This window comes from Mangifera indica, chromosome 13 (assembly GCF_011075055.1).
Source record: "Mangifera indica cultivar Alphonso chromosome 13, CATAS_Mindica_2.1, whole genome shotgun sequence".
Taxonomy (NCBI): Eukaryota; Viridiplantae; Streptophyta; class Magnoliopsida; order Sapindales; family Anacardiaceae; genus Mangifera; species Mangifera indica.
The window spans coordinates 8,880,616-8,893,834 of NC_058149.1; the positions used below are offsets into that span (position 1 = coordinate 8,880,616).

Sequence of the window (13,219 nt, forward strand, 5' to 3'; positions counted from 1 at the left end):
ATCAATGGGCAAACATGTGAGATAACTCATTCATGTCTCAGGAGTGAGCAAAAGAGACGCTTGGACGGAAGCTTTGCAGAGTTTGGAGGAAAAACATTTGGACAAGAATACTAAAAATGTACTATATTTGAAGAAAAAAGGTTTTCCGACCAGGTATGTCCCTGAACAATCACTTAAATGATTTCAATAAGAAGTTATTAAGCTGTCGAATTGGTATTATGATGTTATGTTCTATGATTAATGAGACTATCAGCACCACATTGATTCACCGGAAGAATAAAGTATCTAATAAATTTGTTTGTCCTAACTTTTTTTGTAATTCTTGTACAAGCAATTTTTGATATATATAATTTTAAATACAGAAATTATATATACAAAAGATGTGTTTATATATAATTGAATATTATTTTATATTTAATTTAAAATTAATTAATCATATAATAATATATTATTTATATATACAATTATGTACAAAACGAATATATATATATATATATATATATATATATATATATATATATATATATATATATATATATATATATATAGTTTTATTGATAATGAATTGGAAATCATAACCTGAGGGGGTAAGCCAATTTGTTGAACATTGTAAAAATCATTTTGCTCAATATTTTTTGCATTTTCTTAAGTGCTTCCTTTGAAATAGTATAATCTTAACAGGATAATGAATGAAAATTTTATGAACTTGCCTTTTTGTTTCACCAGTTGAAATTTTTTCTACGCTTCTCAAATTTAATCGTAAAAATTTATAATACCAAAAATCAACAAATTTTTTTAATTTTTTTTATAATTATAGGAAAAAATTTGTTTTATTTTATTTTTAATATTGGTTAGCATAATTCTTACTAAATTTAAGTAGACTTTTAATTTATTTTCAGTGATTTTACCCAAAGTTTTCTTGCAATAGATTCATAATAATTACCCTAATAAAATTATGTATACCCATTTTTAATACAATACACAATTCATATACAAAAATAATATATCATCATATAATTTAAGAATTTTGAATTAAAGATAAAACAACTCTACTCATTAGATGACTTATCCTCTATAAATACAAATTATGTACCAAAAATAAATACAAATAACATTACTCTAATTACCCTTACCCATTTTTTGTAGACACAATACTAATAATAGGTCGTGTCAATCAACTCTAACACTAAGTTTGCCAACTAACAAACTGAACAGGTCAAACAAATTTACTAACATATCAAGGCCTAAAACACAATCCAAACTCCTTTAGTCAACCCATAAATTTATATAAATTTTATATTTTTAAAATTTTTTAATTATTTATTAGTTTTTAGCTTGGTCAGCAGGCTGACCCTAAAGCCCTTACAGGCCATGCCAAAAATAGGATAAAAATTTTTACTGATTTTTTTAAAAATAACTTTTTTATTTTTATATTTGATATTATCTTCAAAGATAAAAATGATTTTTTTTTCCTGAAAAAGAAATATCTTATTTTTATCAGCAAACATCTAGTAAAAGATTAATTTATTGATAAAGATTAAAAAAAATAAAAATAAAAATTTTGTAAGGTTAGAATACAATATAAACATGAGAATTGGGTATGGACAGGTGAGAAATGTCAATCAATTATTATTCAATCTAACAGAAAGTGCTATAAATTTATTCAGAGTGACACTTATCCATCGCAAAAATGAGGCAAGGACTATGACAGTTTCCTACTCCAAACCGCGTTTTGACTAATTCCAAGTAATACACAACACATTTCTAAATTATTAGATCACCCCTAATGAGATATATACAAACACACCATCGTACTTATTTTTAGTACACAAATAAATATACACGTATATATGTCATCACATGATTGAATATTACTTATCTTTAATTTAAAATCAATCAATCACATAATGACACACATAAATGTGTACCCAAAATGAATACATATAATTTTATTATATATGTATAAACATTATCTAGATTGTAGCCACAAGCGATGCCAATAGACCCCTTCGATTCTACTATACTTTGACCCATGTAAGTCAGAATGGATAACTCAATCATTTCTCTAAATTTTGAACACACCCGAATGCAAACTGAATCACGTACACTCAAATGAGTACACAAATGCTATATAAAAAACCACACAGAAAATCAAGCCTTGTTCATAGAAGCTAAAATAACAAGTTCAATAGCTTATAAAACAGTAAGCAAGTCAGATATCCTACGATTAATATCTACCCATGTTTCAACTCTGCATAATATCCCCTTACACAAAAAATACAACTGTAGAACAACATACTTTCATTTGAACCACAACACATGCAACAAAACTTCAAATAACTGGTCTCTAGCCCCAGTGGCCATGGTACCCCAGTTTCAAAATGCACAAGACCCAAGTTCCACAACTAAATGGTATTTATAAATAGGCCCCAGAAAAAGAAGAAGAATACCAAAATAACCATCATGACTAGATTCAAAGCATTTACCTGTGTCAACATGAAACAGCATCAAAGAAGATCAGCAACATTCGCTGGCAGCTCCTCAATTACTACATTATAGAACTTTTGTATGTCAAACAGCATCCTTTCATCATCCCTGGTGATGAAGTTGATAGCAACACCCTTTCTCCCAAAGCGTCCACTACGGCCTATACGATGAAGGTAGTTCTCTGGCTGTGTTGGAAGATCATAATTGATGACAAGAGAGACTTGCTGGACATCTATACCACGGGCAAGGAGATCAGTAGTAATAAGCACACGAGAAGAACCAGACCGAAATTCCCTCATAATGATGTCTCTAGTGTTTTGGTCCATGTCTCCATGGGTAGCAGAGACTGTATGATCACGGCTGCGCATTTTGTCTGTCAGCCAGTCTACCTTACGCCGAGTGTTCACAAAGATGACACTTTGGGTGATTGCCAAAGTCTCATACAGATCACATAATGTCTCCAGCTTCCATTCCTCCTTCTCACAATTGACATAGAATTGTTTGATACCCTCAAGGGTAAGCTCATCACGTTTAACCAGAATCCTCACTGGTTTGTTCATGAATTTCCTTGTGATCTCAAGGGCCTCGGGTGGCATTGTAGCAGAGAAAACTCCAACCTGAATCTTTGATGGGAGCAACTGAAATATATCATAGATCTGGAAAAAGAAGACAAAGGAGCTACTTTATCCATTAAGGAAAAGAGAGAAAAGAGAAGAAAGAACATAAAGCAAACAGAAACAAATGAATATTTATCTATGAATATTTTAGATGCCAATTTAGCTTGAAGATCCAAGCAAAAAAAATCAAACAGATAACTAAATTCTCTGACTCCTTGACCAACTAAAAATATAGCTCAGCAGACATCCTACTTTGCTCTACTGTAAGCACAATAGGATTATCATTCGACATCATATGTAGTCATACAGATGCAAAACTTACAACCTCCTATTTTCCAGCGTATCATGTTCTCATTTCCCACAAACAATAACAAATATCACGAGAAGGCACTCAAAATTCATAGTAAAGAAAGGACCTGATCCTTGAAACCTCGAGAGAGCATTTCATCTGCTTCATCCAACACAAATATCCTAATGTGGTCAGGGCGGAGAGATTGTCTTCTCAGCATGTCAAACACACGGCCCGGAGTACCAACCACAACATGAACCCCACTAGAAAGAATGCGTTGATCTTCACGCACACTTGTTCCACCAACACATGCGTGAACCTTCACACCAAGGTAGTCACCTAGGGCTCGCATAACCTTCTCTATCTGTTGTGCCAGTTCTCGAGTTGGTGCAAGGACCAATGCCTGGCATTCAACTAAGCTGTAATCAAGCTGCTGCAGAATTCCTGAACAAAAAGTTGCTGTTTTTCCGGTCCCCGACTGTGCTTGTTGAATTACATCAAGCCCCTTGCAGAATGGTACAATCCCTCTTTGCTGAATTGCAGAAGGCTTCTCAAAACCTTTAAAAAGATTTGAACCAAACTACCAGTTATATTTTCACAATGACAAAATTCAGTACATAGATATAGAAAATCACACTTTAAAAATACTCACTCCAAGGATACAAAAGTTACAACCTAAATCAGAAAAGCAAGGAATTAACATTTAATGCAAAAAATAATAAAAATCAAATGGCCTATAAGCCAAACACAAAATAAAATAAAATAATAGATTACTGCAATAAGAATATAACGTCTTTCTTCAAACAATTAGATATTAATAATCGTTTGGCCAATCATGCAGCAATTCTCTCAAGCTGCACCCTAAGGAAACTAAAATACAAGAAAAGTTCCATAAAGTCACAAGCATCAGCTTAAAATAATTTAGTCATAACAGAAAAGCTTAATTGCATCAACCATAACTCCCATGAGTATTGGCCTGCTTACAAGCAGATCAAATTGACATGGAAATAAACAAAATATTTGTGGTTCAATCAAATTTATCCCAAGAAAGCCATGAACGCAAGTTTACATGACTTTCAAAAAAGAGAAACACCAAGAAAAATGAATTCTGAATTCTCTTTCTAAAAGCTTATTATTATAACTTAAGAATCTACATTTTTTCAAACACATTTTTGCAGATCACTCATCATTTTCATCTAACAATAGCTTATAAAACTATCATGAAAATGATTGGCAGTCAGTTTCATCAGGCATTTCTAATAATATTTTCCTAAGACACAATTTTCACCTCATATTAGTTTTTTTTTAATTTTTGTACACAAGCACAAAAGAGACCACTTTTCCCACCTCAAAAGATCTATTTAAAGGACCTAGGAACCCACAAGCAAAGGACAAAGACAACCTAAAAAAGATAAGAAACAGCTGCCAAGAGAGGTGCACAACTCAACATGCTTTGCTACATAAATGTTACCCACAGTTATCTCTAGGTTCCAACACAAACAATTTATAGTCAAACCTCCACAAAATCTAATAGGCATTTTTGGTGCCTAGTTTGTTGCTTATTTCTCGTCCACTTGTCAGAAGATGATTTCATTTCTCCGAAATGGTAGTGGATTTCTGTGGATCCCAGTCTGAGATTGCTTTGATGGTTATTAAAAAAGGATAAGGGAATCACTCACAAAGATAGAAGAGACAAGGGAGAAGAAAGGATAGGAATAGTGCAGAGAGTGAGGGTTAGACCAAAGGGAGCAAAATTTTATACCCTTTGTCTCTCTTCTTCCCCTCCATAAATTCTTCATTTATCCCTATATTTCCACCTCTTCCAGAATTTCCACCAATGGGACACTCCTTTGAAATTATTTAATGTCAAGTGTACATTTTTATTTGTACTAATCCACGTTAGAAGTTTCTTAACCATAACCCAACCAATCCCTATGTTAGTCCTCAAATAAACTCAGTTTTTCACTCAATTTCAAATGGTGAGAATCCAGTACCAACAAGCCAATTCATTCACTCCTCAGATGAATAATGAAGCTCCACCACTTAGATGTGGGCCACATGTCATCTGTGAGTGACCTGACAGCTGCCACCACTTAGAATTTGAACCTTCAAGCATTATTAGTTTGTTTTCATCAGCGAGAGACTGTTTTGATGACTCATTACACTTACATAACTGTTTCATATGAGTGAAAAGGTGGTCCATTTAAAGATCAAATTCAGGTTGTTAAGAGATTATGTTTAATTCATGAACAGAAAATGTTCAAAGTTAAATCACTACTCAAAAAAGAATAGATTATAACATTATCTAACTCACCATATGCATATATGCCTCTAAGAAGATTTTCCTGCAGTCCCATTGCATCAAAGCTCTCATGAACCTCATCATATGATGTAAAGAAATCTTGCCCATCAGATTCCAGTCTGCTCCCACCAATATATCAATATAAACATTAAAGTTTTATAAATATTAAGTAAAAAGATAACCAATGTTTTGCAGCTAACTTACCACGTTACTTAAAAAGAACAAAGTTTAAGACATGCTACCATCAAAATCATAAAAAAGTCAAGGGACTCAAAACTTACAACTCATTCATTTTAGAATCATATTGACGAGCATCAAATTGTGACCCTTCAGGTGCCGTACCAGCCATGTCTGCAAACAGTTCACAGTATATAACTAGCTGTGATGATATTGTTCTTCTGTTAGATAAAAACCAGAATTATTACTGAAATTGGATTTTTTTTTTTCCTTTTTTATATTGAAAAATATTAAAGTAAAAGTGAAGTGCAAGAGGGACCAAATATCCAATATAGTCAGGATCCTCTGTGAAAAAGGAACAAAGAAGTATGCAGAAGCCTTAGAAGACAAGAGTATACTCTTTGCGCAACTAACAAAAATGGAAATTGATTATGTGTGTGGAAATTAAGAAAAATGTAAGCCTACACTGAGCAATATGTTCCATTAAAGCTCTTACGAGAATTTCAACTCAATTTTTTAGTGATGAGAATAATTCCCAAAACATAGATTTCCTGCAATAACACCTAACATTTACCTATCAAGAAAACCTCTTAAGGGCATGAAAATGAAATACAACTCTTGAAATTGCAAAAATCACAAATATCTAAGCAACCAGTTTTAATGTAAAATTGCAAATAATGAGTGACTTTTATCACAGCATAAAAATGAATCTGCTTTATCTATACTTCTCAAGCAGCATAAATATAACAATCATCACATATTTCTATATTTTAGTTCATGCTAATCCTAAATTGTTAATTATTAACAGTATAAGTGTCAGTATTGCATGACCAGCGCCATAGAAAATACAAAAAGTCATAGATCAGCAGCATCAAACATACCCAAATTAAACATCCATCGCATATTAAGAAAGCTAGGCAGTATATTATCTCAATTTCCAGAAGTATCTAAACAACAACAAAAAAAAAAAAAGATTTGAACAAATTAAACTAGTTTTAAAAACTCATAAACAAAGTTGAAGTGTGAGCCTATTAATCCTTGGCTATCAAAGATGATTAAAAATAACATAGATTGAAGCAGCAAACACTGATCTGTCGGAAAGTAAAGAAAAAAGAAGGTCACCGAACCTGATAGCGATGAAATGAAGAAAGACGGGGCGCGTGATCGCTTGTTTGTTTATTAGTTAGTTTTTAGGATTAGGGTTTTCCCGTACTCCTCAGACGCCGAAGCGAGTGATTGTTTGTTTGGAGAGTTGAAAGAACGAAGCGTGTGGATGGAGAAAGTGAGGAAAGACAAGAGGGCATGCGATCTTGGACGGCGAGGGGCTTTCCATCACTTCTCCTTTCCCCATTTTGTCCTTTCAGCTTCTCCTGCTTCGACACGGCGTCGTATCATTATCATCATATTCTATTAATACACAAAAAATTTTTATTAATTGATATCATAGTGATAATATTTTGCTCTCATATCGTATAAATGACTGACTTAGATATTAGCTTATAAAAAGAAAACTTTCAATGATATACTTTAATTTTGTACTTCGGATAAATCGGCATGGTTGAGGATTATCTATTGCTTGGAAATGGAGCCAATAATAGTTTCAATGCACAGCCGATAGGGTTAGACTCGAGCTAAGCCAGCTCGAGCTCGGTTCGATCGAGGTTGAAACGAGTCGAGCTTGGTCAAGCTCGACCTGGCTCAGTTGATTTGTTTTTTAAATTTTTTATACAAAACGATATCGTTTTGACCAATATATATTAAAAATGATGTCATTTTGATAATGAAAAACGAACCGAGCCAAACTCGAGCCCGAAACGAGTTGGCCTTAGCTGAGCTCGAGTCGAGCTTGAGCCGAACTCGAGCCCATCCATATATGAACCGAGCCGAGCTCGGCTCGAATCCAACCCTAACAGCTGGGCATATGTGAAACTCACCATCGCCACCCTATGATGACTTATATGACTATAATTAGAGTCGATAGAGGGGCTAAGGCACGGCCCAAAACCTTATGTTTTGCCCGATTTGAGTGGGCACATATGCTATTGTGATGGATCATATTAACCGGTGGGTTGTTTGGGTCATACTACAGGCTTAGATTTTGATCTTATAGACTAGTTTGATTCGATATGATATTATTAGATCTAGTCCACTCATGATGGGTTGACATGATCTATTAGGGTTACAAATTCAATGTTAACCCATGATATGCAATATTTCAATTTTACCCTTGGCAGTTATTAAAGATAACTGTCACTCTCCCTCTTATTTAATAAAGCGTAACTTCTATTGGGAATATAGAACACATACGCTAAAAACAGAAAAGGAATACAGAACTCTTTCTATTCAATTCTCCAGAAGAATTCTTGCACAAACGAGGAAGCAAATCAACAAAGTGTGTTGTGGATACTCCCAAGAGTGCATCGAATCACAAAATCATCATCAATTGTCAGATTTATGTGTACCTATTTTTGGTACACAATTCATGTACACAGTGATGTGTCATCATGTAATTAGGTAATGACAAAATATGTTATCACCATATAGATATTATAACAAGAATAGTTTATAGAAATTGGGATAATTTTTTTATCACAATATATTTCAAATATTATGATAAAAATAAAATTCATCATAATAAACTTAAAAGGATAGACTTATTTTGACAATGATAGTGACAACATATTTTGTCACAATATACGTATTATAACAATCATAATTTATAGTAATTGTGACAAAATATTTATCACAATATATTTAAAATATTGAGACAAAAATTAAAGTCGTCATAATAAACTTAATGACGAACTTATTCTAATAATGGTGGCAACAAAAAATTGTCATTATATATGTATTATGGCAGTTCATCGAAGATGAACAAGCATCACTCTGTGGAAATTTTAGTGATGGGAAATCTCATGTTCGTTCAAGCAGTGAAATACACCGATGAATGGTTGTGTCTCACCGTTTGCACACTTATTAATGGCTCATTTTTCAAGTTTTACAGCGACACAGTCATTGGAAAACTTCCCCAACTTGGCATGCCCACATCAGGATGAGGTAATATGATATGAATGTCATCCTCACAGTAATAGCAATCGTTGAAACGTGTAACAACAATATCAAATGTGATTTTGTGCAACAACATGTAATCTAATGACAATCAATGGAATTTTCAATAACCTATACACTTCAATAATATTAAGTAAAAACTCAGTAAATTGAATACAAACTTTACCTTGTCTACATGGCCTCAGGCGTATTGCAACAACAAAACATGAACAAATAATTTTAAATTAAAATTGCATAAAAAAATTTACAATAGCCAATTACAATTTATAACAGTATACAATTCAATATCAACAAATATACAATTGAATTAATAAAATTCACAAGTATAATTTTGTAAATTAATCCCTTGAGAGTGTCTCTAATATCACTGTAGAGAATTTGCAACCTTGAAATTACAATTAAAAATTTTAATAAATAAATAAATATATCATAAAAATCTTTTCTAAATTACTCTCATAATATAATTAATTTATAAATATATTATTTAGGGTCAAAGGACTATTTTCCACCCAAGGTTTAGTGAAAGGATGTTCCCATCTATTAACTTTTAAAAACTAAATACCCATCCATCAGTTAAAATTCACTATTGAAATTAAAAGTAAAATAGTCATTTAGCTAAATATATTTAAAAAAACTAAAAATGATCACATTTCACCCTCTAGGTTTAAAAACTAACATTTTATCCCATTGAAAGGTTTGAAAATTCGCCATTCTCCCCTAGGGTTTGGAATTTTTTTTGTTTCTTCTGTTAAGCAGAGTTTGCCTTCCCTATTAATCTTCCGTCGGTGGCCAAAGAAGAAGGTCGACGGATCTCAAACATGAGCAGAAACATCTACTCGACGCCGTCATCGCGCTATTCGTCTCCTAGGTGTCTCTTTCATCACACCATTTGTCTCCCCAACGACTTTTTCGTAAAGCAATTCATCTCCCTAACATTTGCAGGGAGAGGGAGCACAGGTGAGGGAGAGAGTGCTGGGAAGAAGAGATTGATAGAGACGAAAATGGTGACAAAGAAGCTTGCCAAAAAAAAAAACTGAAAAAAAATTCCATACCCTAGGGGGGAATGGCGAATTTTCAAACCTTGGATGAGGGAAGAAATATTAGTTTTTAAACTTAGGGTTGTGAAATGTGAAAATTTTTTAGTTTTTTAATATTTTTAGTTAAATAACCATTTTACTTTTAATTTTAATAATAAATTTGAACTGATTGATGAGTTTTTAAATTTTTAAAAATTAATAAATAAAAATCTGTTTTTTTACTAAACCTTGAGTGAAAAATAGTCTTTTGACCTATTATTTATACTCCTAAGACATTTATGGAATATTTATATGTAAACAACTTTTTTGACTATGATAATTTATGAAGTCACTATTTGAATTAAGTGTCGGTCAAACTTCAATATCTATAAGAAGTATGAACGAGAGAAAAAAAAGACTGAAATCACGCTCAAAAGTTGTTACGATCTCGAGGATGACTATGTATGGCCTTATGAAAGTACGACAGGGCCAAAATTCCTTCAAAAAAGGCGGCTAGGCTTTTCTTTAGCACACATAATGTGCGCTTGCTTTGTTCCTTCCGTGAGAAAGTTGAAAACGTGCGCCACAATTATTCCATGAGAAAATAAGTGCGCCGCCTCTAATGCTTTCCATGAGGAAAGTATATATAAATACAAGAATACACTTGCAGGGCCCCATGGCATTTATTATATTTATTATTATATATATTATTATATTTTATTTCAAAAATTAAACTCATGGCCAATGGCTCACATAAAATCATAAGTTAAGATTAGATTTATTTAATTAGATAAATCTAATCATGTATTTTTTCATATACAATCTAATCATGTATTTTTTCATATACAATCGTAATCATAAAATTTACTTTCGAGTGTAAAAGTCTTTCTAAGATTTGAAATCATTTATCTAAAATCTAGATCAGACTTGACTCAGATTTGATTAAAAAATCTTATATTTTTAGAGTTTGATAAACTCTTTTTTGTATATAACCGATAAGTTTTTCATTAAGTCGATGGTGACTAGATTCGTGTTAGGCTTCTAATCTAATATTCGTCCGAATATAGATCAAGATTGACCTCTAGTAAAACATCATGCGCACCCGATTAATAGTGTCAATATAAAACTTTTTAACCTATTAGTGATATGGTTACTTGTATAATTTGATCATTTCGTCATATGATATCATATCGACGTTGAAGGATAGAGAAGTGTTTTCTTTAGAGATCCTTGAGTTACATAGATTGAATTTTGTTAATGACCAAGAAAATATCTCATCAAACATAAACTTAATCCTATTATGACCATAAGTTTAGTTGATTGTTGTCATTTATCTAGGGGCTCTAACTGAGATATTAGCTTACGTGCTTAAGAGTGACGAATCCTCTATTGATACACCGTAACTTTTGTACAAATCTCGATATGACCAATCACCACTATTTTGGCAATCGTCTGACTGAACTATGTCGGCTTGGTGTCAAACAATGCCGATCATTGCATAAGACGGTTCGGTGACTTCAACTTTTAGGATCATATGTACCTTTGTTTATTAAGAGAATATATTTCTTAGACACTAGAGCAACCATCCATATGAGATCCTCTTGGTAGGTCAGTTTGATGAATATATCTATAATGTGCACCTATGTGTTGCACCAAGTTGTCATAAACAACTTTGACATATGAGAATTGTCATCATCTTTACATGAGATTGTTCAACACTATGATAACTTTATCACTATTTCTTATACGTTTAGTCATGATAATATTAGAATTATAGACGTTTTAAGAACAACCATTTAATATATAAATACGGTTCTCACGATCAAATGTCGAATATTGATTCCCCTGCCTCGGTTAAACTATTCTTAAGACATTTGTCTAAACGTATATTAATATATTTTATGGACAAAGAATGTTATAACAAATTACAAATATGACATTTATTAATGAACTTGTATTGTTATGGGGATTGACTCTAAGATATTAACCGTAACATTTGATACTATTAAAAATTTGTGAATTGAATGAATATTATTGACAAATACTATGCAATATATAGTATTATAATGTAGTCTAAAATGAAATCCTAATCTTATAAAATAAGAAAAATAATATAGAACAAATTATATCAAATCAAAATTAAATCGAATTAAAATCAAATTAAAGTAGAATCATATCAAATCAAAATTAGATTGAATTAGATCAAATAATAATCATGATCAAATCAAATAAAAAAATGTTGACTATAATCTTCATGTGCTTATTATGATTATGATCTTTCCTGATTAATAATGTTCTTGTCTTTCCTCACATTGCCTTATACGTATGAAGAATTCCACCACACACTCCCTAATAAACTCTCAATAGGCTTCACCTTACTCTTTGTTTCTTTGAATACAACAATGATTGCATTTTCGACAACATTATTGCTTATATCTCATTCGGAAAAGCCATATTGGACCACCTCTATCAGTTATACTATTGCATTTTTTCTTGTCAACATATTTACACTCACATAGTTTCCTATTTATGTTGTGTTTGAGAAAACTTTGCTTAATCAAGTTGTATTGTAGATTCTCTAAGAATTTGCATCTCACAAAGCCTCGATGATACAAAACAGCTTAGGAACGAGGTCAATTGTCTAAGAATAATGTTAATCATAACAACTCTAGGCTCCCAATATGAGGGTGTGATATAGTGTGGCTTTAAACCTGAAGGGCAGAGTTGTAACTGTGTAATGTTAGTGAGGGTAGTTTGAGTCATTTTATGGTCAGAGGGTATTTTAGTCCTTATAGGCCTTTTTCTAATCCTTTGGGTTATTAATCCTTACCTTTGGATGGCTGAATAGATTAAGTGAGGGCTAAAAGCTTTTAATCTTTTTCTGTCATGTTTGGTTCCTCTGGATTTTTCTTAGAAGTCTCTCTAGAGTTTGAGTTAAAGAGGAAATCTTCTGGATTTCTATGATCAAACATAAGGGTTCTAAGTCTATGCATTGTGAATTGGTTTTGGGCTTCTGTTGTGGGTTTTTGTGTCTCGATTGAAGGTTTATTGTATTGTAACTTGAACTCTTATTTTGATTCATAGTGCATTCGACTAAAACTTTGTCTCTACCTTAGATATAGGGTTTCGATTTGGGAACCCAGACCAAGTAAATCAAGCAGTAATAATTTTGAACTCTTTCCTTGAATCTTTTGAAGATGTGAAGACAGTTATTAAGTATTATAGAGAGTCATTGTCTTTAGATGAAGTTCTAGGTGCATTG

The 13,219-nt window shown here is 32.3% G+C and overlaps 1 protein-coding gene across 3 annotated transcripts; it reads right to left on the reverse strand.

Annotated features, from left to right (window-relative positions):
• Positions 1 to 2,132: 2,132 nt before the first annotated feature.
• On the reverse strand, positions 2,133 to 7,252 carry LOC123194361 (eukaryotic initiation factor 4A-15). 3 transcript variants are annotated; one of them, XM_044607544.1, is made up of 5 exons: positions 7,000 to 7,252; positions 5,977 to 6,046; positions 5,708 to 5,814; positions 3,521 to 3,951; positions 2,133 to 3,143 (listed from the first exon to the last, which is right to left on the reverse strand). In XM_044607544.1, the coding sequence occupies exons 2-5, from the start codon at positions 6,042 to 6,044 to the stop codon at positions 2,508 to 2,510; spliced, it is 1,242 nt and encodes a 413-aa protein (XP_044463479.1). In that variant the 5' UTR covers positions 6,045 to 6,046; positions 7,000 to 7,252; the 3' UTR covers positions 2,133 to 2,507. The 3 variants fall into 3 exon arrangements, with proteins under 3 accessions (XP_044463479.1, XP_044463481.1, XP_044463480.1); XM_044607546.1 differs by having other exon boundaries at positions 5,977 to 6,074; positions 7,000 to 7,221; XM_044607545.1 differs by having other exon boundaries at positions 5,977 to 6,093; positions 7,000 to 7,221.
• Between the last annotated feature and the right edge of the window lie 5,967 nt (positions 7,253 to 13,219).